At 35.3% G+C, this 25585-nt stretch overlaps 1 protein-coding gene across 5 annotated transcripts in view; it reads left to right on the forward strand.

Annotated features, from left to right (window-relative positions):
- Window positions 1-25585, forward strand: part of TOGARAM1 (TOG array regulator of axonemal microtubules 1) — a 72072-nt gene that overhangs the window by 21606 nt on the left and 24881 nt on the right. For 4 of the 5 annotated variants that reach the window (XM_053224418.1, XM_015072393.3, XM_053224421.1 and 1 more), the window contains 8 exons: window positions 1267-1529; window positions 3480-3712; window positions 7154-7254; window positions 12338-12481; window positions 16661-16759; window positions 18103-18278; window positions 19217-19370; window positions 23533-23686. In XM_053224418.1, the coding sequence (XP_053080393.1) occupies window positions 1267-1529; window positions 3480-3712; window positions 7154-7254; window positions 12338-12481; window positions 16661-16759; window positions 18103-18278; window positions 19217-19370; window positions 23533-23686 (1324 nt within the window). The remainder of the gene's footprint in view (window positions 1-1266; window positions 1530-3479; window positions 3713-7153; window positions 7255-12337; window positions 12482-16660; window positions 16760-18102; window positions 18279-19216; window positions 19371-23532; window positions 23687-25585) is intronic. The other variant, XM_053224419.1, reaches the window with a different exon arrangement.

A 25585-nucleotide genomic window follows, 5' to 3' on the forward strand; every position in this document is an offset into this window, starting at 1 on the left:
GCTGTGCTGCTGACATCGTGGAGCCTACTTGGGATTCTCTCTCTCCCTCTTTGCCCCTCCCCCTTGCATGCATGTGTGCTCTCTCTCCCTCTTCTCTCTCTCTCTCAAGATAAATAAACATTAAAAAAAATAAAATTCAATTGACATTGTCATTTCTTAGTTTTCTACTTCAGAATCCTTTTTCAAAACTATGCAACTAATAATGCTTTGTAATGAGCATGAACAGCCTAAGAGCCCAGTAACAAATTTTCACTTTAGAAATAAAAAATGCCATTCATATAATTACTATAATTATTGTTTAGTATCCATTTATTCTACATTTTTTGAATGCTTAGTATATGTTCAAATTATTTTAAGTTTTCTAGTATTTGTTATAAATTAAAATATCCTTAATAATAGCCCTCTCCAAAATAATGAAATTGGCATATAAATTTATTCAAGACAGATCCAATTTCAAAATAAGTCTAGTAAAGGCGACTCCTATATCCCACATACTTTCTTATTCCCAATCTCTGCAGTAAGATGTTCCAGTTCATAACTGATTGCGGTGCCTGGCTGACTCAGTCAGTAGAGCATGTGTCTCTTGATCTTGGAGTTGTAAGTTCAAGCCCCGCGTTGGGTGTAGAGATTACTTAAAAACAAAATCTTACAAACAAACAACAAAAAAAGATGTTCTACCTTTAAACTACCCCACAACACTGATGTTCTAGTTTATAACATGACCAGGGGCAATTTATCGCATGGTCAGTCAATTTTACCACTTATTCTTAGCACTGAACCTTCATTTTCTCCATTAATTTCTTTCTATGTTTGTCTTTCCTCTAAGATCAAATATTGTATTGAAAGCTGAAAAATTATTCAGTTTGTTCTCCTAGTGCCTGGCATTAATGTTTTGTGTATAGTAGTCATTCAAATGTTGTGTATGTAATTAAATGAAGATAGGAAATAGCCCCTGTGGCTTATTTAGGGACATATAGACTTTTCTGTACAAATATCAGTTATGATAATGTGTATGAAGACAGAAATTTTACTTGGTGTATACAGTATTTTTATCTAATATGAAAGAAATTCTGGTGACTCAGTTTTGTTATATTTGTTAGTGGACCCTGATACTTTGACCTCATTTTAAATAGTATCTTCACTCCTAATAAAAAAAAAGTGTATTTTTTAATTTAAAAACATTGTATTCCAAACACTTGTGATTATAACTTCCACTTCTCTGAAATTTAAAAAAAAAAAAAGTAAAATATATTTCTTTTCATGCAGGAGAAAATTCTCAAGAAAAACTATCTCCAGTTCAACTTACCCCTGCCTTGGTGAGATCACCATCTTCCCGCCGAGGCCTAAATGGGACCAAACCTGTCCCTCCCATACCAAGGGGAATCAGCCTTTTGCCTGATAAAGCTGACTTAAGCACAGTGGGACCCAAAAAGAAAGAACCTGATGATATTTGGAAGAGTGAAAAAGATAGTCTTACAATCGATCTTTCAGAATTGGATATCAGAGATAAAGATTTGGATCAAGAAGAGGTTAGAGCCAAATATCACTTTTAATAGTTTTAAAATGCTTGTAATTTTCTATAATACAATAGCTGTCATTTAAGGAAAAATCATACTTTTTAATTCCATAACATGTTTTCTTTTTTATAAAAATATTTCATGATCCTTATAGAAAATGTAAAAACTGTAGTGAAATGTTAGAAAATTCATCACACCAAATCCCACTACCCAGAATGATTTGCCATTAACATTCTAATGCGTTTCCTCTATTTCTTCTGTGCATATTTTATTTCTTTTTAAATTAAAAGTATGAGTAATATAGCAATATACCCATGCACTAACCCCTCCCAAATGAAAAATTTGCATATTTGTTTCCTATTTTTTAAATAAATGAAACATAACATAGTTCCCTCCCCAATCCACTTCCTCTCCTTCCTTCACCAGAGTCAACTACTATCACCATTAATTTGTATTTTATGTATTTTTGTACTCTTAATATATTAATACTTTGGTATTTATGATATAATCGTAATTGATTTTGGGTTATTCCTAGTCTTTTTGTTGTTGCGAACAATGGTGCATTGAACATTCCTGAGTATGTCTGTTATGAATATGTACAAGTTTATTATTATGAAACTGAAATCATATACTCATCTTTGAGTATATACTATATTTTTATACTATAAAAATCTATTGCCAATATGACAACTCTGTACATACTAATTATGTCAGAGAAGGAATGTTGTTGCTATATTACGTTGATTCAGAACACTATTTCCATAGATACTTCCTTTTTATCCTATCAGTCTGCCTGATGTCAGATTTTAAAAAGTGTTTACATTAAATATATAAACCGAAACATTCAATGATGATATTTTGTGGTCTTATTTTTGCCAATTTTTAAGATATAAGCATCATTACTGATAATTTGCTCAATAAAATAAAGTTAATATTAACACATCCTCACTTTAAAAGCATTTCTTTAATATTAAGCATGCATACCAAAATTGGTTCTTAATGAATTAATTAGTTATTCTAACTTCTAACTGCTTGTAAAATCTCCCCCCCCGCCCCGCCCCCAAGTTGTATTTCACTGGTATTAGGAAGAGAATTCATTTAAAGGGAAGAAAGTTACAGAAGAGGCATTTTCCTACATAATTCATAAGTTTCATTTGACATTATATATTTTTGCATTGTTTTTGTGAAAGCTTAAAAATTGCCCTTTTTCTTTTAGTGAATAATTGAAAGGGTTATTTCTTTTACATAATTATTGATAAATATTGGAGATAGTACTGTTTTTAAATATTTAGCCTTCCGAGGATTTACTAGGGAAGTGGCCGTATAGTTGCATCAACCATTATAATCGTTACAATCAAAATGTAAGTAAAACATAGTTTATGTATGTTTTTGTGTTCCTTAATTCATTCAAGGTTCTATTTCCAAATTTAATGTATTAGTTTGTAATGGCAGTTTCTAGTCTACATTTCTAGAAATACTTGGCTTCAGAAGTCACATACAATGATCTGTTGTTCTCTGAACCCTAACATTGGCAAGCTGGATGTAAACTTCAAATTTTAGAAAAATGATCACTTTTCACAGAATTTTGAAATGGCTACATTCACACATTAATGACTTAAGATTAGCCAAACCTCTATGACTTCAACTCTGATGTCTACCATCTGATTCAATGATTCATTTACTGATTAACTTATATTAGTCATTGTGCTCAGTGATGCAAATATCATGGTAAATAATAAATAGCTTGGGATCCTTCCTCTTAAGGAGTTTACAGTCTTGTTAATAAATTGGTCGTGATAAAATATGTATTTTTACTCTGTACAGATATGTTAATATCCATCTTGTTAGTGCCAGACTGGAGAGTGGCTAGCTAGGTATAGTGAATAAAATTTAAATACTAAGGATAACTTTTACTCATATAAATGTCTTGTAAAGTTAATTGTTTCTATTTTTTTTTCTTAGATGCAGAGCTTTCTTAGGTCCCTTCGTAATAGTGCAGCTAAGAAAAGAGCAAAACTGAGTGGCAGTACTCCTGATCTTGAAAGCCCTGATTCTGCAATTAAGCTTGACTTGACTGTGGACTCACCATCTCGATCTTCCTCTCCAAACATCAGCTCTTATAGTGAAAGTGGAGTTTACAGCCAAGAATCACTGACTTCTTCTCTGTCTACAACTCCTCAGGGGAAGAGAATAATGTATTTAATTTTTTTGACATGTTAAAGGAATGCTAATGTTTAATTTGTAGTCTGATTCCTAATATCATATTTGAAAAAAAAGCCTTAAAGCTATTTATTTTCTAGTTTGTAAAATGTTGAAGTCCATTTAAAAGAAAGGTTTACAGGGCGCCTGGGTGGCACAGTCGGTTAAGCGTCCGACTTCAGCCAGGTCACGATCTCGCGGTCCATGAGTTCGAGCCCCGCGTCAGGCTCTGGGCTGATGGCTCAGAGCCTGGAGCCTGTTTCCGATTCTGTGTCTCCCTCTCTCTCTGCCCCTCCCCCGTTCATGCTTTGTCTCTCTCTGTCCCAAAAATAAATAAACGTTAAAAAAAAAAAAAGTTTAAAAGAAAGGTTTACAGGTATTACCTTGCTTGGCGTTGGTTTGGGATGGGTGGAGAGAGACAACACAGCCACAGCTGTAACCTAGGGCACCTATATTAATATAAGCCCTTATTCCCCAAGCCCTACTTGTTCCTCTGCCTATCTAACATTTATCCTAATATTCCTTGTTCTTTAACTCCTTTCTGAATCATTGACACTTTTGCAGCGGACCTATAGCTGATGTTACTGCTTTCATTCAAAACTCAGCACCAATTTCCTCTAATTTGTAGGTAAACTCCACCCAGCTGTTACCCCACTCTTGTATTTTGTTATTCCATTATCTTGTGGAAGCTCAGGAGGCCATGCCATAGCTTTTGCAGCCTCCTCAGGAGTCTTCTTGTAGCGGCTGTGGAATTAGAGTCCTGGCCGCCCCACACTGACAGAGAATTATTTTCTAGTACAGCAATTCAGCAAACTTTTTCACATTACCTCAGTAACCCCTAAGTCTTAATTAAATGGTAAACCCACCTTGATTTCTGGGGATTTCTGTGACTTTATTCTAGGATTTTGGGAAATCTCTTCCCTCTTTATTTTAGACAAGAACCTAAGAGTAGAATTGCTAGGTCATAGGGTAGATGTACATTTAACTTTTTAAATAACTGCTGAACAGTTTTCCAAGATGCTTGTACAGTTTTACACTCCCACTAGCAAAGTCTGAGGTGTTTCACATCCTTGTTTATATCTGTTGTCATTCTTTTTACCTTTACTTTTCTTTGATTTTATCCTGAACCATGTTTATACACAGCTATCAGCCATGATTATTTAAAATTAAATTTAAATTATTTTCACTTACATGAACTGGAGTCTCTTAACAATGTATGTAACTAGAGACTGCATAATCAAAGGAGAGATGGTGTTCTATTAACTTTAATGGAAAAGGGTGTTTCATTTCAGCAGTCCATAGAATTAAACCAAATTTTTGTGTCCTGCTCTGAGAAGTTTATCTTATCCCATGATTTCATTCTCTACAGTTTTAACTTAAGTGGCATTTTAGTTTGCAGTTGTAAATTTTTTTTTTTACTGGAAATTATTTTGTTGTAATTACCTAGATAGAATAATGCAGTGTATTTACAAAATTAATTTGGAATGGCTACATGGGCTGGTGAGATAACTGTGGTTACATTTACTTACCAGATGTGTGAAATAGATATTTATCTTTTAGATCTAAAGTCCTTCCCTTATCTTCTAGGAATGTGAAATTTTGTGTTAGATACTCCTACAGTTGCAAGGTCCTGTGAATAATTTGGAACCCAGTTGGGAAGAAATGTTCACTTTATACTTTAACATTCAGAATTCACTATTCCCTATGTTGTCTCATGGAATTATTCTCTTCAGATATTGAACTCTGTGAGAAGGGGAGTTCAGTATGCCCTCATATCTGGACTAAATTACCTTTAATGAATTTCATATTTCCACATTAAGTGTAATAGCTTTAAAGCAATTATTCTTAACCAGCTTGCATCTTGCCTTAAGAATAATGTCAAAGAAAGCCACTTCTACCCTATGTGGAGCTTTCATCTTTAAGTGGGTTTGGGAGGAAAAACTCTTAAGAGCCACTCTTTTAGAGACTGAAGTATTTTCTTTCACCTGAATGTAATGCATGGCATAAATGTAAATTTTTTATTCTTTCTATTCTAAAGAAATTACTCTTTAAAGATGTTTAACATTGATTTCTCACTAGATCAATTAACAACAATGCCAACCCAACTAAGAATTGTACTCCTTTGTAAAATCTCTTCTTTATAATATCCATCACTGGCTTGGGGTGCCTGGGTGTCTCAGTCGGTTAAGCATCCGACTTCAGCTCAGGTTGTGATCTCGTGGTTCGTGGGTTCGAGCCCCGCGTCGGGCTCTGTGCTGGCAGCTCAGAGCCTGGAGCCTGCTTCGCATTCTGTGTCTCCCTCTCTCTCTTCCCCTCCCCTGCTCATGCTCTGTCTCCCTCTCAAAAATAAATAAACATTAAAAAAAAATTATATCCATCACTGGCTTATTGATATTATGACACTTACTTGATTTAAAACAGTTCTATTACATTCTAATTTAACATTCTTCAGTTGCTTTTTTTATAAAACATAGCCTGTAGGTCTTTATAATGCCAGAAAAGTGTGGGGCACCTGGGTGGCTCAGTCGGTTAAGTGTCTGACTTCGACTCAGGGTATGATTTCATAACTCCTGGGTTCAAGCCCTGCATTGGGCTCTGTGCTGACAGCTCAGAGGCTGGAGCCTGCTCTTCAGATTCTCTGTCTCTGTTACCTCACTGCCCTTCCTCTGCCCTTCCTCTGTCTCTCTCTCTCTGTCTTTCTCAAAAATAAATGTTAGAAAAGAAAAGTATAACAAAGAATAATACAAGAAGGGGCACCTGGTGACTCAGTCAGTTAAGCATCTGACTTGGACACAGCTCAGGTCATGATCTCATGGTTTTGTGAGTTCAGGGCCCCCCCCCCCCAACTGCTGTCAAGCTCTGTGCTGACAACGCAGAGCCTGCTTGGGATTCTCTCTCTCTCTCCCTCTCTCTGCTCTCTCTGCCCTTTCCCCACTCATGCAGTCTCTGTCTCTCTCAAAATGAATAAATAAACTTAAAAAAAAAAAAACTCCAAGAAGTGGCATTTGCTAATAAATGTTTCTAGTCTCTTATTTGTAATGTAGTTAAGTCTCTTTTTTTGGTATTATTATTTATAAGGGTAGATAGTATATTAGATAATTAGGAATCATTTGCTTTAGTTTTGGAATGCACTTTCTTTGGATCACTTTTTTTTTTTTTGACCCAACAAAAGATTATATAGTACAAGTCGGAGAATCTTCCCTGCCTTTGGCAATCCTCTCATAAATAATTAAGAATTGCTGATATGTTAAAAAGGTTGGAAGTTCAAAAAGTGAACTAGGAATATCAATAAAAAATTCTTATAGTTTTTCTTACTTGCTCCTGCTTTATTATTGCAGTTTAGTGAGTTAATGGGAAATATAGAGAATGTTTTGTGTAAGAATGTTGAATAGCTTTAGATCTTAAATGATTATTGAAATTACTTTGTTTCATTGTAGGTCAGACATATTTCCAACATTTGGATCAAAACCTTGTCCTACAAGACTTTCTTCTGCAAAGAATAAAAATTCTGAGATAGCTGACCAAAGCCCCAGTGCAGGTATTTTATAACTTTTATAAATATGATTTATAGACACTATGATTTTTAAATTATATCAAAAATGATAAATACACTTCAGATTTAGAATTTTTGAGCATACCAAGTAAAAGTAATCGTCTTTTTAACTCCTTAAAGGGACTTTTTTTTTTTGGCAAGAATAAATATTTTATTATTCTTAGAAGAAAAAGCATTTAAATAGTTGATACCCATTTAAGCCCATAGGTGTACCTATGCCTGGCTCTTCCACCCAGATATTTTGGTTTAATTGATAAGAAATGTGATGCTGCTGTCAGAATTTTGAAAGCCCTCAGGGTGATTCTAATATGCAGCATAGTTTGGAAGCCACTATGCATCACAAAAGACAATTTGTTTTAAAAAACAACACTTAACTAGTCGTTAACTTCATTTGTATCTTAAGAATTTTGTGAATTAACCTATAACACTCTAGTGTATAGCATCACTTTTCAGAAAATAGATTTAGTTGTTCGTAATCATTTGGAAAAATATTTGGATTTTTATCTATTTAGGATGGGAACTGCGTGTGATTCTATGATTGGTAAAACTGTATTCGATTCTGAGTGAATTGTAACAAATTGGAATGTGATGTTTATTTTCACATGATCTCAGTGTAAAAGTCCTAATAACTTTAAGCTACTGTATCTTATGTTATAATTTTCTCCCTAAAAAGCTATATTTGTATTTAATTGTCTGCTAAGATTTTTTAATTTCTTGCTCCTAAATATGCCGTACTATCATCTACTCTTTTTAGTCTCTACTATCACTTTTGCTCATTTCTTACCTACTTAGCCTCCTAAGATTTTTCTCTAGCTTCAGTCTCATTCTCTATAATCCATTCCCCACAATGTAAATCTGAATATATTGCCCAGCCTAAATTTATTCAGGGCATTCTTCTATGATCTCTCCCCTCTCTACCTCTCCAGCCTCATATTTCACTTCCTTCTTTATAATCTTACACTCCAGTTTTATTAGATCACCTTCAGTACCATTTTTTCTCTTTTTGCAGTTGCATGTACTATTTCTTCTAAGTGAAATGTGGAATCCACACCACACCCCATTCAGCTGTGAAAACAGCTCAGTTGCTTTCTCTGGAAGCCTTCCCCATTCACAAACAAAATTGATTATTACCTCTTTTGTGATGTCATTACATTTTGCACTGACATGTTTATAGTTGTATTGCCATTGTTTTACTTTTTTGGACTCTGAGATTCTTAGATCCCCAGAAATTATTTACTTCTGATTCCCTACCAAGTACCTTCATAATCATGAATGCCTGATTCAACCATGCATGCCTAGTATCCTGTCTTCCACAAAGCTAGTGTTCCACAAAGTTAGTTAATCTAACTAGGTACAGGAAGACCAGGTAAATGTGCTTTAGGGTCTGAAAGACCCTAGCTGGAATCCCAGTTTGACTATATTCATGAGCTGAGCAAGTTATTTAACTGCTTTGAAACTCAGTTCTTTCATCTGGTAATGTAAATCTTGAGAAAGGGTAGTGAACATTTAAATGTATAAGATATATAAAGCACCTAATGGGGCTCCTGGGTGGCTCAGTCAGTTATGCATCTGACTCTTGGTTTTGGCTTAGGTCATGATCTCACAGTTTGTGAGTTTGAGCTTGACATTGAGCTCTGCAATGTCAGTGCTTGGGATTCTCTCTCCCTCTCGCTCAGCCCCTCCTGTGCTGTTTCTCTCTCTCTCTCTCAAAATAAATAGATAAACTTAAAAAAAGAAAGCACCAAGTGCATAGAGGACACTTGGTATTTGTTCCCTTAAAGGAGAAGACACAAAGAAACATAACACATAAAATTGTTCTTTAATCCTTTTCTAAAGTTGATTATCATAGTAAATTATTCATAACTTTAAAAATATGTGTATAAGTTATTGGTGGGTTCTATCTTGTTTCTAAAAATGGAGCCCTCTTTTGGAAGAATATCTTTGGAGTTAGAAAAGATTTAGAAGAGGTGCCTGGGTGGTTCAGTTGGTCAACTCTTTTTTTTTTTATGTTTATTTTTGAGAGAGAGAGACAGAGAGCGAGTGGGGAAGGGGCAGGGAGAGAGGGAGACACAGAATCCAAAGCAGGCTCCAGGCTCTGAGCTGTCAGCACAGAGTCCCATGTGGAGCTCAAACTCACAAACTGTGAGATCATAACTTGAGCCGAAGTCGATCGCTTAACTGAACCACCCAGACGCCCCAAGTGTCCGACTCTTGGTTTTGTCTCAGGTCATGATCTCACAGTTTGTGGGTTCAAGCTCCCATCAAGTTCTGCACTGGCAGCACAGATCCTGTTTGGGATTCTCTCTCTCCCTCTCTCTCTTCCTTTCCCCCTGCCTCTCCCCGCTCACATTCTCTCTCAAAATAAATAAATAAGCATTAAAAAATGTTTTTAATAAAAATAAATAAATAAACCTAGATTTAGAAAACCTAGATTTGAGTTTCCCTCTGACCTAGTAAATCATTTAAGTTAGTGGAATGAAAAAAGTCTTAAAACAGTACCTACTTCTGTAGGTAATATTCAGTGTTTCCCTAAAGAGTCTAATATTTAGTGTTTCTCAAACTAGCCTAGTCCTAGGAACCACCAGGGCTGCTTGTACAAGATTTCTGGGACCGCACTTCACAACTAATGAATCAATCTTCAGAGTTAGAAATCTGTATTTTTAAACAAGTAACTTAAGTATTTCTATGATCATGTTTTCAGACCTCTACTGTTGAATTCACTGTGAGATATTCTTGCTTAAATTTAATATGTTCTCAAAATGTAAAGTTGCTAGTGGTTTAGGATTTTATAAACTTGAGTTTACATTTTTTGTTTTTATGGGATAGGGTTTTGTTTTCAGTAAGCAAATATTTACAAGTTTATTATTTAATTTGTGAAGTATAAAAATGATAGGCTCAGAATAAAGACTATCTGAAAACAAAACCAAAAATAATTATGTAAAAATTTTAAATTCGTTTTGTCTTTACATCATCATTTCCAATAAATGTTTCCACACATAATCCACTACTACCTATTAGAGCACATTGTGCTAAATTTCCTGAATGATGTTATGGTAAAATTTTTTCCTATAGCATCAGATTAGTAGTTCCTATTATTAACAGAAAGCATTAGCCCCCAAAGCCAGTATCTTTATGAGGCTAACTTTTAAATTAACTATCAAAACTAAGAAGAATATAGGGGGCACCACGGCAGCTTGTCATTTGAGCATCTGACTCTTGACTTCAGTCAGGTCCTGATCCCAGGTTTGTAGGATCAAGCCCCCATATTCAGCTCTGCACTGAGCATGGACTCTGCTTAAGATTCTCTCCCTCTCTCTCTCTCTCTCTGTCTCTCTCTCTGTCTCTCTTTGTGTATGTGTGTGTGTGTCCCTCCACTGCCTTCTCCCCTTCTTGCGCGCTCTCTCTCAAATAAAAAAATAAAAAACTAAGAAGAGAAAGATATCCACGTTACTCCCAGAAGTTCTCTATCATTTAACACCAGATATTTTTTGACTCTCTATGAACTTAGTGCTTTTTACTCTCCAGTCTTCTGTAGCTCAGTTGCCACCAGACACCCCTTTCCCCACAATCCTGTTTTTATTAAAAACCCACAACAATATTAGAAACAAATTATCTTTTGTTATTACTACTTAATGGTATTTATAGGAGCTATATATATTAAAATGGATGGTGACTCAAATGTATATTGGGTAGTATTTTCCATTTAGTACATATTTTGTAGTTTTAACAGCTTCAAAGTATTAGTATAAGGTAGTCAGTTTAAACATTCAAATGTAGATTAAAAGTTTTTGTATTTGTTAAAAGGAGGCCCATGTTAGGGTTTTGATTAGTTTTATTTTTAATTAGGAATATAACATTTAATTAGAAATATAAGAGTATGCTAGGCACTATGCTAAGCCTTTGACGTATATTTTCTTCACTTAACTCCTCACAACCATTCTGGAAGAGGTAATACTATTATCCCCATTTTACAAATGAGATGAAGTGTCTTGCCCAGGTTCTGTCATTGGTCTAAGTGGAAGTGCTATGATTTAAAGCCAGGAAGCACGATTCCAGATTCTGAGCTTAGTCACTGTGTAGTGTGCTGCTTCACCAGCCAGACCAGTATAGACCCAGTACACAAGAGTAGGAGAAAAGAGAAATGGAAAATATCTCTCAGGATATAGTTTACAAATTCTAGATTAAAAATTTTTTCTTTACGAGGGAGGGAAGCAAACCATAAGAGACTCTTAACTGTAGAGAATAAACTGAGGGTTGATGGAGGGAGGTGGGCAGGGATAGGCTTGTTGGCTGATGGATATAAAGGAAGGCACTTGTGATGAGTGCTGGGTGTTGTATATAAATGATGAATCATTAAATTCTACACCTGAAATCAATTTTATCATATTTATAACTAACTAGAATTAAAATAAAAAATAGAAATAATCTTTTTTCTTTTTGCTCTAAAGTTTTAAATGTCATTTAAACATTAAATGTTTGTCATATTTTAAATATATGTGTATATATATTTGATTATCTCTTTCAAGCACTAAATTTTGTATTTGATTGTAATTTTTAACTATTTAAAAAAAATTTTTTTTAACGTTTATTTATTTTTGAGACAGAGAGAGACAGAGCATGAACAGGGGAGGGGCATAGAGAGAGGGAGACACAGAATCTGAAACAGGCTCCAGGCTCTGAGCTGTCAGCACAGAGCCCGACGTGGGGCTCGAACTCACGGACCATGAGATCATGACCTGAGCTGAAGTCGGACGCTTAACCGACCAAGCCACCCAGGCGCCCCTGATTGTAATTTTTAAATGGTTGCAATTTTAACCTGTTTTATAAAATGTTTAGATATAGCTTATAATAAATGTTCTTAACTGCTAGTAAAAAGTATTACAAAATTTAAAATAAGATAAAAGCCTTTAAATTACTATAACGTTGTAATTTCTAATATTATGTTACTGACCTTTTTAAAAATCTAGAAGGCAAGTAGATTTAGAGGGGAGACATGTACCTGTCTGTACTATTACCTGAAACACAGGTAATATGTTTAATAAATATTTTTATGTATTTTATTTTATAGGGATTACAACATCCAATGTAAGCATAATTGGTCAACGTATGAACTATGGGTTTGGATGTGGTGATTTTGAAGATGATAGATCCCATGACATTTCACCTAGTGTTTTCAAGATACAAAATAAGGAACACCCAAGACATACAAAAGGTTAGTAAATTTCACAAGTTAATTTTTAAGATGGAATGTCCTTAAATCCTAAATTAAATGTCTCAGAATTCTCCCTAAGCATGCCAATAAAGAAAAATTAACTGAGCTTTCTAAGTTTTGAGATTTTTCTTTCCCCTCTGCTGATGTGTTATTGATTAAATAATTTTGCCAAATAGAAGAACATACAGGTTCATGTATTGGTTGATGGACTTCCCTGAGAAACCATGGCTGGGAAGCAACTACCCAAGAGGTTAACACTAGGGGATGTCTGCTGATCTCAACCCCCTCAGATTACACACACACACACACACACACACACACACACACACACACATTTTTTACAAGACATTTTACCACTAAAATGGGGGACATAAATCATGTGAATAAATAAATCCCAGATGCCTACTTAGGTTGTAACCAGGGAATAAAACTATAGAAGCAGGAATATAGTTTCCTGTGGTCGAACCTGGAAAGGCTTCTTTCTCATCAGTAACGGTTGCTAAGAATTTACATTCTTGTTGTTTTTCTTTAAACTTAGTATAGCAACTAGCTCCTCTGTGACAGCTGTCCATTTTTTTTTAGAGATCTAGCATAGCTACATTTTAAATTTTTCCCTTAGGTAAAGAGAAAGTGATTTAAAAATTTTTTTTAACCTTTATTATTTATTTTTGAGAGAGAGAGAGAAAGAGATAGAGTATGAGCAGGGAAGGGGCAGAGAGAGAGGGAGACACAGAATCCGAAGCAGGCTCCAGGCTCCAAGCTGGTAGCACAGAGCCCGATGTGGGGCTCGAACCCACAAACCATGAGATCATGACCCGAGCCAAAGTCAGACACTTAACCGACTGAGCCACCCAGGCACCCCAAGAGAAAGTGATTTTAAAAGGTATAAATATTTAAATAGAGTAATTAGAATTCATTGTAAATTTTTAATCTACTAGTAACTTTAAGGAGCTGTCTTTTTTTTACATGTAGCAACTGTGATTGTAATAAGATCAACTTTTGTTATTTCTGTTCATCTGAAATCATATATATGTGTAGGCAGTCAGACATTGTAGGACATGTATACTTTTTGTGGAAATAAATTGAGTAAAAGGAAGTTGGTTAGAAGCTTTATCTTTTTTTCTTTTTTTTTGCAAATTTTTAAATTTCATCCATGATGTACTTCAATATCTGTTCTTTGTGGATGGTTTCTTATCATTGTTTTTTCAAAAGAGAATGACAAGGGTTTTTTTCATATTTACTTACATATTTCATTTCTCATGTAAAGATAATCAGTACAAAAAATAATTTTCTTCCTAAAACTAACTCATACCCTAACATATATTTTTTAAGTTTGTTTATTTTGAGAAGGCAGGGAGGAGTAGGGAGAGGAGCCCAAGCAGGTTTGAACTCACGAACCATGAGATCATGACCCGAGCTGAAATAAGAATCAGATGCTTAAATGACTGAGCTACCCTGGTGCCCCCAACATGCATTTTTTTTTCTTTTTTAAAAATAGCTTTGAAATAATTGCTACACATGTTCATTTACTACTAGTGGCATCCTTTTTGCACAGCAGAATCAAAAAATATTTGGGGCACCTGGGTGGCTCAATCAGTTAAGAGTCTGCCTTTGGCTCAGGTCATGACCTCACGGTTTGTGGGTTTGAGCCCTGTGTCAGGCTGTGTGCTGACAGCTCAGAGCCTGGAGCCTGCTTCTGATTCTGTGTGTGTGTCTCTCTCTCTCTGCCCCTCCCTTGCTTGTGCTCTCTGTCTCAAAAATAAATAAATAAACTTTAAAACAATTTTAAAAATATATCTGTATCTTTTGACCAGCAGTTATTTCTATGTCAGAAAATTACTTTGCACTCACACTGCCAACTCTAAACCAAACACCTGCTACATCTGTTCATTTAACAAGAGTAAACATGTTCAAAAACCAAACTGACCTTCCTTTCCAGACCTGCTCTTCTTCCTTTGTTATCGTTTTTATTAGTAGCATTACCATTTTCCCAGTTATGGGGACTTGTAACTTGAGAGTCATCTTTGTCTTCTTCTCCTTACCCTCCAGGTTCAGGCAATGACTCGTCCTGCCAGTTCTTCTGTTTAATCTCAGCCTTTGTTACCTCTTCCCTGGATAATTACAGTAGCCTTGTGATAAGACATCTTGCATTTTATTTTATCCCTTTTTACTCCAGGCTGCATACTCTTCCCAAATTATCTTTTTGAAGTATTGTTACCATCTCTTCCATACTCAAAACCTTGAGTGGTTACCTATTTCCCACAGAATAAATTTCCTGCTCTGTAGCATAATTTGGAAGACCGTTAACAATCTTGTCTCACCTTAACTGTCTTGCATTATCTTACTCCTCTTTTCATTTCCCATGCCCTGGCATTCTTAATACTAGAAGTTTTCTTTTCTTTTCTTTTTTAATTTTTTTTATGTTTATTTATTTTTGAGAGAGAGACAGAGAACAAGCAGGGAAGGGGCAGAGAGAGAGACACAGAATCTGAAGCAGGCTCCAGGCTCCAAGCTGACAGCACAGAGCCTGACGCAGAGCTTGAGCTCACAAACTGTGAGATCATGACCTGAACCGAACTGGATCTTGGTTGCTTAACCGACTGAGCCACCCAGGCGCCCCTAGAAGTTTTCTTAGTTTGCATGTATGTTGGCGTAGATGTCCGTTTCCAATCTTGATGTGTTCGAATCATGTCTGCTTTTTGAATACTAGCTTAAAATCCATTTATTTAGAAAGCTTTCTTCACTTTACTGGGCTGTAGTAGTATAAGTCATTTAAAAGGAAATACACTGTCATCTTTATATTCCTGTTAGGCTTTGTATGTAATGGTGTTCAGTGTCACATGTTAAATGGAGTGATGATGAGCCAACCCAAACTAATAGTGTAGCCTTGGGCATAGTCACTCAAACATTGCATCCTCAGTCAGGTTAAAGTAAATATTGAGTGCAGAGCTGGAGGGAATAAAAAAACTTCCAAAAGAAATATTCGCAATGAGTGGCATATGTGAATGGATTCCTTTTGCAGGAAACCTCAGATGGTTTTAGGGTTAGCTTTCAGAACCCCTTCTTCCCATTCCACTCCTTTGCTGGTTGTTCCTTTGAACCTGTCCATCTTCTGGCATAACATAGAGCCCCTATTGATGACTTGAGAAAGTGATTAATGATGGATGCTTAGAGTGTTAGCAAACTGGATTTTATGAATTAATATTTTCTCTTTCTCTATTTGGATGAATGAGAGAGAAGTGACAGAAAGGTTATATAAGGATTGTTTATATGTCAAGAATCTTTTAATTTTATTTTTCCCTTATATTTTAGAATTGAGACTCACTAAGCAACATTTCTTTCAGCGTTTCTTTATTTATAAGAAAAGAGTATAAAAAGTAAAAAGTAACATTAAAAATGACTAGTTATATCAGCTTTTTTGATAAATGAAGTTAAACTACTTAAAGATAACATGTTCTTTATATCTTTCTTCATGATATCTGTCTAATTATTCGGTCATCTTTTGACAGATTTTGTTTTTGGACTATTACTGAGCAAATTGTTCCATTTACTGATATATGCTTCCCTTTGTCACTACACATTTTTTGAGGCTACCTGATGTTTCTAATAGTTGACCCTAAATTAATCATGTTGTGCTTTTCATTTTTTCTGCCTTGTAACATTCATCTAACATATATTTACTGAATACCCACTATATGCCATACTAATAGGCTCTGGAAAAGATTGATAATCAAAATTAGATAGAGGTCCTATCTCCATAGAGCCAACAGTCTAGTAGTAAAGAGAATAATTACATAATCACAAACTGGAGTGAAAGGTAACCTAGAAAATTACAGAATGCTGTGAGATTGTCTTAGTCTGTTTTCAGGAGTTAGAGCTTTCCCCCATGATTACCCCTTTGTTGCTCAATTATCATACTATAATTATTTTCTTGTACATCTTTCCCATTCTTAACCCTGGAACATGTAAACTCCTTAAGGAAAGAAGGTTTCTTTTCTCTCTACTGCCTAGTGCATGCTAGGTATTCTAGTTTTAAATATTTATTGGACTAATAAACAAGTGAATAAATAAATTGTAAAATCTGTGTATGAAATTAATTTTGTTTTAAAAGACCATGTTACAATATTCTAAAAATATAAGGAGAATTTTAAAATATGGGTTTTTTGTTTGTTTTTTTAGCATTTACAGGGTCATCATCAAATTTACAGCAAATTCCCAGTTTTGACTTCACATCCACAAATACCTTACCAGAAGACTCAGTAGTAGTTGTTGGAAAAGGTATTTCAAAGTTCCTTAGCTTGTTAATTGTATGTGTTCTTCACACATAAGCCAAGGGTATCATTAAAGAATAGAGAAGAGTGTGATTCAAGTGTGGATTAAAACTTTCTTTTTAAAAAATTATTAAATTGAAAGAATTAGAAGTAGGTTTTATGTTTCTGTCTAACAACTATAATAATTCATGTCGGCAGTTTTCAGAGAGATGTATTAAGTGACAGTTTAGGTACTTCTAAGTAGGTACTGCAGTTTAGGTACTTCTAAGACACTTTGGGATAGCTAAGATAGTTTTATCATAGTTTAAATTCAAATGACAGTCCTTATTTATCAGCTTAGTAATTAATGTAATTTTATTATTTTCCATACAGAGTCTAGACAAACCAGAATTGACACCTGGTATGTATATTTAGGGGGATTAAGGGAGCTTTGAACAACATATTTGCAAGTATTTTTTTAAGCTCTTTTTTTTGGCAGTCTCTTCTCTGCTGTCCTGCCTGCTGCTCCCTTGCAGTGTATTCAATAAACTTCTAACTCCTTTAAAAAAAAAAACTGAATTTTTTAGGTTTATTGAGGTATAATTAACTGAATTATAAAGTGTTTAAAGTGAGAAAAGGATTCCCCCATCAAGTTACCTCAACTAGTAACTCAACTAGTTTCTTTTTTGATCAGAACCTCAACTAGTTTCTTTTTTGATCAGAAAGCTAGCATGTGAGGATAGACATTGAGAGTGCACATCTTATTATTGGTAAATATGGTGAAATAGAATGAAATGCTTGGAAAGCTTTCCTAATTGTTTGCTTGATAGAATCTCATTAAGTTAATTTAAGGCTCTCCACCTACCCTTGCACACTTAGTTTCTGTTATTCTTCTATTTGCCTTGTGCCCAACCAAAGTTATTCACTCCACATACGTGGAGTATACTTGTTCCCATCTCATAGGATGTCCTCACCTCCTTCTTCACTTATTCTGTCCATCTCCATTGTATCTTCCAATCCCATTTTATATATATATGTATATATATGTGTGTGTGTGTGTGTGTGTGTATGTGTGTGTGTATATGTATATATATATATACATGTATTTTTTTATATATATAGTTTTTAAGTTTTATTTATTTAAATAATCTCTACACCCAACGTGGGGCTCAAACTCACAACCCTGACCAAGATCAAGAGTTGGATGCTCTTCTGATGGAGCCAGCCAGGCTCCCATATATTTATGATTATTTAACATATTTTTCCTACTAACTATATCGTTTACTTCTTAAAGAGCCTTGTCTTAAACTTTGTTATTAGAGTGACGTCACATGCATACTTAATGGCAGTTGGATGGTTGGTTAATTTCAGGTGTATTTGGAAGTCCACATTCAGCACCAGCAGCCTGCAACCAATCAGTGATATCTTCTGTGGAAAATGGAGATACATTTTCAGTTAAACAAAGCATTGAACCACCATCGGGGATTTATGGAAGAGCAGTCCAGCAAAGTATTCCATCATATGTTGATGTTGAGAATGAAAAGGATGTAAGGTTATTTGCAGATTATTAGGATACATTTAAGCCTATATTATATCATTGTTTTGTGTTCATCAGATTTGTGGTGGTGAAAGTGTTTGGATTGAAATTTTAAAAATCTCAGTACAATAGAAATTTCTGATCCTTAATCATATATTTATTTATTTATTTTAAGTTTGTGTATTTATTTTGACAGGGCACCTGGGTGGCTCAGTCAGTTAAGTATCTGACATTGGCTCAGGGCATGATGTCTCCGTTTGTGGGTTCTAGTCCTGCATTGGGCTCTCTGCTGTCAGCACAGAGGCTGCTTTGGATCCTCTATTTCCCTCTGTCTCTTTGCCCCTCTCTTGCTCGCGCACGTGCTCTGTCTTTCAAAAATAAATACACATTTTTTAAAAGTTTACTTATTTTAAGAGAGAGAGTGTGTGTGTGAGCAGGGCAGGGGCAGAGAGAGAGGGAGGAACAATCTCTGACTCAGGATTCGATCTCACAAAATGTGAAATCATAACCTGAGTCAAAATCAAGAGTCAGACGCTCAACTAACTCAGCGACCCAGACGTCCCGTGATCCTTAATCATTTAATTGATGGATTATTCTTTCCTAACAAATATATTCTCATTCTGTATACTTGACATATATATTATATATAGTACTTAATATATATGTATGTATATATATAATGTACTTTATATATATGTAATATTTAACAATTTTCTAGGACACTCAATGAGTAACAGACTGGTATCCTCAGGCACAGATTTAGTTATGACATTAGCACTATGTAATTCTGTTCAATTTTAGAATTCCTGAAATAAGGACTAAAAAATGTATATTTTATTTTTTACATATAGACCTTTAATGTCCACATACAGTTGTCTGAGATGAAGATAGTTATTTTAAATGTCAAACTCCCTGAATACTTTCAAATATTTCAACTTTTTCATTCAGATTAAAGTTTCTATTTCAAAATCTACTTATGACAAGATGAGACAAAAGAGAAAAGAGGAAAAAGAACTTTTTGACATTAAAGATTGTGAAAAGAAGGAACAGAATTCCTGGGAGCAAATGAAACATACAGGAACTGAGAAAATGACATCTGAACGTAAGTGGAATTTAACTTTTGGTGTGTTTTTTAACTGATAATATTCTAAAGCTAGTGTACCTGTGGTTTAATTGAGGGCCAATAATGGAATATGTTGAACTATAACACTGAAATTTGCAAGACCCAGTAGCTTCTATTATAATAAATATTAATTCCTTCTCATCAAAAGGAAGTTGATTGTTTTTCTCCCTTCTAGACTTAAATATTTTTGGAGATGAGGTAGGAATATCAAAAAATGAGAGTTCCTCTTTAGAAAATATTGCCTTCAGCCCTCCATTGAAAGAAGGGACCTGTTTAAAAAGGTCACCATCTTTAGCATTTTCAGATTCAGGTAAGAAACTTGTTTAAATGTGAAGAATAACATCACAAATGCTGGTTAAGATGAAGAGACCACATATGGTTCAGTGCATTTGTGATGAAAAGAGCATTAAACTAGTAGGAGTCAGTAGATAGACCTGGTTTCATGAATATTAGGTCTGCCCTTTAAATAACTTTGTGACCTGGAAATAGGCCTCAATTTTCTGCTGCTAGAAATATCCAAAATATCTCAAAGGTCAATATTAACTCAAAGATCTCCTCCATGCTCCCTTGTAAATATTACTGTTTCACTAAGTAGTGGTATCTTATTTTATATTAAGGGTTAAATGAGATTATGAAATTGGTTTATATTAGATCATGATTTTAATTTTTAAAATTTTTTTTAATGTTTATTTATTTTTGAAGGAGAGAGAGAGACAGAGCGTGAGTGGAGGGGGAGGAGCAGAGAGAGAGGGAGACATAGAATCCAAAGCAAACTCCAGGCTCTGAGCTGTCAGCACAGAGCCTGATGTTGGGCTCGAACTCACAAACCATGGGATCATGACCTAAGCTGAAGTTGGGTGCTCAACTGACTGAGCCACTTAGCCGCCCCTAGATCATGATTTTAAAAAATCATTATGAGGGGGTGGCTGTGTAGCTCAGTCGGTTAAGCATCTGACTTCAGCTCAGGTCATGATCTCGCAGTTCATGAATTTGAGTCCCATGTCTGGTTCTGGTGCTGATGGCTCAGAGCCTGGAGCCTTCTTCAGATTCTGTGTCTCCCTCTCTCTGCCCCTTTCCTGCTCAGGTTCTATCTCTCCCTCCCTCTCTCTCAAAAATAAAATAAACATTAAAAAAATTTTTTTAAAGATCATTGTTGGGGCACTTGGCTGGCTCAGGCAGTGGAGCATATGACTCATGATCTCAGGGTTGTGAGTTCGAGCCCCATGTTGGGTGTAGAGATGACTTAAAAATAAAATCTTTTTTAAAACGTTAAAAATAGAGGCACCTGAGTGGCTCGGTCAGCTAAGCCTCCAACTCTTGATTTCAACTCAGGTCATGATCCTCATGGTTGTGGGATCAAGCCTCGTTTTGGGCTCTGCACTGGGCGTGAAGCCTGCTTAAGATTTTCTCTCTCTCTCTCTCTTAAAATAAAATAAAATAAAATAAAATAAAATAAAATAAAATAAAATAAAATAATGTAAAGTAAAATAAAGCAAAATAAAAATAAATTTAAAAGTCATTATATTTATCCTTTATTCAGTCTACCATTCAGTACTTACTGGGTTCTATATCTGGCCAGAGTAGTTTCCATGTTTCCTGTGTGTTTTTAAAAATATTAAATAGGTCTTAGGTATGGTAGTCATCAGAAATTGAAAATGAAAAAACACATGAACTATCATAAACATTAAGGTTATTGTTTATTATTTTTATTTATTATTGTTTAATGTTACTGAAGAATAACCCGTTAAAACTGTCTTAAACATTTTAAAATTTATGTTGGGTCTGAAGTCTAGGTATCAATAAAAAAACAAAAAGTACAGAAAAAATAAATATGTAAATGTGATATTGGGCAACATACTTAACTTCTCTCAAAATCTCTCACAATAAAAGAGATTTGAACTTGGGGCACCTGTGTGGCTTGGTAAGTTAAGCGTCCGACTTCATCTCATGTCATGATCTCACGGTTTGTGGGTCTGTTGTCAGCACAGAGCCTGCTTCGGATCCTCTGTCTCCCTCTCTCTCTGCCCCTCCCTCACTCGAGCGCTCTCTCTCTCTCTCTCTTTCTCAAAAATAAACATTTAAAAAAAAAAGATTTGAACTGGATGAATGTCTGATTCTTCCCAGTTTGGATTTCTTTTATAATGCAAGTTTAGAAAACTTTTTAAAATTCTTTGTTCTCAAAACTAATAATTGTTGAAAGTATGACTGATGACATGTTGACTTGTAAAATTAGTGGTTTTAAACACATCCCTAAGAACCAGTTAAATGTAGGCATTTGTGAAGTTGAAGCCTATTTGCTAGCATTCTCAAATAATTTCACTATTATTAATGTCATAAAATCTAGGGGGAGAAAAATCCACAAAACTTGTTACCTAAGTTCTGAACAATGCTGGCTGCTACTGTTAACAGTAGGAAAAGAAGTACAGATAGTAGTAAATAGTACACATTGATGAGGGGTGCATCGGTGGCTTAGTCAGTTAAGCATCTGACTTCGGCTCAGGTCATGATCTCACAGCTCAGCTCTCTGCTGACAGCTCAGAGCCTGGAGCTTGCTTCAGATTCTGTAGCTCTCTCTCTCTCTCTGCCCCTTCACCGCTCATGCTGTCTCTCTCTCTCTCTTTCTCCTTCTCTCTCTCAAAAATAAATAAAAACATTTAAAAAAATAGTACACATTGATGAATACATTTATGATAGTCATTTTCTAGTGCCTAATATTACCTTTTTAAAAATATCTCTTATCAGTAAAAAATAACTAGTAAATCTTTACCCATTTACAATAGCTGGTACACATTTTATTTGATCTTTTTGATCTTTTCCTTTCTAACACCCTCACTGCAGGTATCTTGCATTGTTCAGTGCCCCCTGGGCCATTACCCTGACACTCAAAAGACAATGATTTGTTTCCCCAACATTTAGGGCAATGCCTTACATTTGGAAAATGGTTGGTAAATGTTTGATTACGGAAGAAATAGTGTTCTTATTACCACACATGGTCTTAGGATTTGTAACAGACCATTAATTCTATACTAGTAGCAAAAAATTAGTATTTTTGGAATTCATCTCGAACTCTATATACAGATGCGATGAAGCTTCATTTTTAGTTGTCAGTTGTATGGTAAAACAGGTATACATCCACATGTTTTTATAAAATGGGATCATAATGCTTCTTATTGATTTTTTGCTCTTAAAACTATACTTTATTATGTGACTGAAAAACCATTTATATATTTATATTTGATATAATTTAATAATTTTGTACATAAACAGTGAAGTTTTAAATACCTCTGGTATCTAGGTATTACAATTTTATTGAAGACTAAACTGGGGTGCCTGGGTGACTCATTGGTTAAGTGTCCAACTTCAGCTCAGGAATGATCTCACAGTTCGTGGGTTTGAACCCTGTGTCGGGCTCCGTGCTTTCAGCTCAGAGCCTGGACTTGCTCTAGATTCTGTGTCTCCCTCTCTGTCTCTGCCCCTCCCCTGCTCATGCTCTGTCTCTCTCTCAAAAATAAAAAACATTAAAACATTAAAAAAAAATTATTGAAGACTAAACTAATAATACTAGTTTCCATAAGAAATATTCATAGAAGCTATGGTATATATGTATATATATATATACACACACACGTACACACACACACACACACACACACAATGGAATATTACACATCAAAAAGAATGAACTCTTGCCATTTGCAGGGACGTGGGTGGAGCTAGAATGTATTATGCTAAGCAAAATAGGTCAGAGAAAGACAAATATATGATTTCATTCATACGTGGAATTTAAGAAACAAAACAGATGAATATCAGGAAGGGGAAAACAAAGAAGGAAGCAAACCATAAGAGACTCCTAACTATACAGAAAAAACTGAGGGTTGATTAAGGGAAGTAGGCAGGAGATGGGCTAAATGGGTGATGGATATTAAGGAGGGCACTTGTAATGAGCACTGGGTGTTATATGTAAGTGATGAATCACTGAATTCTACTCCTGAAACCAATATTGCACTGTATGTTAACTAACTAAATTTTAAATTTTAAAAAAAGGAGGAAAAAAGTATTCATAGAATCTAGTCAGAATATCATTTGTTTTAGAGTTCTCTGCTGCTTTATTTAATATGTTTTTTGTTTTGCTTTGTTTTAGGTGAAGCATCTCCTGGAGCCGTTCCACAATATAAAGAAAGGATTCCTTCTGTCACTCATAGTCCAGAAATAATGGATACATCGGAACTACGGTCATTTTCCAAACCAGAAATAGCACTGACAGAAGCCCTGAGGCTTTTAGCTGATGAGGATTGGTAAGTTCACCATCCTTAACTTAAAACTAAACTGAGTTCCACAAGTGTCCTATAAATTTTTTTTTAAACTTCAAAACATTTCCTATTAAAATAGTCTTAAAAATGATTATTATAGTTCTTAGTCCAAAGTTTTTTCAACTTCTCAATGTAACTGAACTCTGGTCCTAATAGCACTGTATTACCAGTTATATTATAACTTATGTACCATAAGGACAGTTTACCTTTATCATGGATTATGTAAATCTTTTGGCACTGGAATACAAATCTCACCATTTCTCCAAGTGTTTCTCTGTGAAATACATCGTATAACAATCCTGGAAATACATCCACGTTACTACCGCAGCTGCAGCAGCCACCCAGCCCCGCCCAGCTGGAGCATCTCCTGGCTGCTCTTGTCCCACCCATTTCCTTCCCTTCTTCTTCAGTATCTCTCTCTATCCCCATCTTCTGTGTCCTCAGTTTTGCTCTTCTACTAGATCATATTCCTCAACATTAAAATGTGCTGTATCTCCTATTTCTTAAAAATCCTCCGTAAACTACACATCTTTTTCACATTTCTTTTCTTCTTGTTGTTTAGCCGAGTCCTCTAAAAGGCTAACTCATTGTCTTTAGTTTTCCACCTCATATTTTCTTCTCAATCTTTAATTGGCTCTCAACCCTCCCCATCATGACCATCACATCACTAAATCTATGAAAATGATCATCTTGCTAAATCTACACTGGTTATTTATTAGTGGTTATGTTTCTTAGCCTTTTAGCAACATTGGACACAATCGACACTCCTTTCTGATTTCACTGTGGAAAATTCAGTCTCTTGGTTCTTTTCTTGCTTTAGTTTGTTCTTATTTCTTCTGTTTGACTTCAGAAGTGAGGTATGCTCCAGAATTCACTCCATTGGCATTCTCTATCTACATTTATTCCACAGATCTAGGCTGGCAATCGTTTTCTGTAAAGGGCCAGATGGTAAATATTTTCAGCTTTGCAGGCCAGGTGTCTCTATCACAACTCCTCAACCTTGCTGTTGTAGTGTAATAGCAGCCTTAGGTAGTATGAAAACAAATGGCTTTAGCTATGTCCCAATAAACTTTACTTATAAAAAAATCTGATGGGGCCAGTTTTCGTCTGTGAGTCATAGTTTGCCAACCTGTTTCCTAAATGATTACATTCATTATATAGCTTTGAATTCAGTCCATACTTTGATTCTCATGAATGTATGTCTGGATCCTAGATATCTTCTTGAGCTCTAAACTTATAATCCAACTGCCTACTTGACACTTTCACTTTGATGTCAATAGACATTTTAAAAGTTTTTTTTTTTAATGTTTATTTATTTTTGAGACAGAGAGAGACAGAGCATGAACGGGGGAGGGTCAGAGAGAGAGGGAGACACAGAATCGGAAGCAGGCTCCAGGCTCTGAGCCATCAGCCCAGAGGCCGACGTGGGGCTCGAACTCACGGACCACGAGATCGTGACCTGAGCCGAAGTCGGACGTTTAACCGACTGAGCCACCCAGGCGCCCCTAAAATAGAAGTTTTTATTTACCTACCTCCTAATCCCAAATCTGCTTCAGTATTCACCATCTTAGTTAATAGCCCTGCCATGGACATTTAGTTGTTCATACCAAGTCAGTGTTGACTTTTTCTCGTTTCTTCACATTCCATCAGTTCTTTTACTTTCAGAACACATTTCAGCTACATTTATCTCTCATCTGGCTATAGTGGTATCATCACTGGTTTGCATGCCTCCATTATTGCTGAACTCACACAACAGCCAGAGTGATGCTGTTAAAACATAAATCAGACCCTGGGATTCCCTCACATAAAACCCTCCAATGGCCCTCTAGAACACTAGAAAAAAAATTTTTAACTGTTTTTTATAGCTTACAAAGTCCTTCATTA

This window comes from Acinonyx jubatus, chromosome B3, assembly GCF_027475565.1.
Source record: "Acinonyx jubatus isolate Ajub_Pintada_27869175 chromosome B3, VMU_Ajub_asm_v1.0, whole genome shotgun sequence".
NCBI classification, from domain to species: domain Eukaryota; kingdom Metazoa; phylum Chordata; class Mammalia; order Carnivora; family Felidae; genus Acinonyx; species Acinonyx jubatus.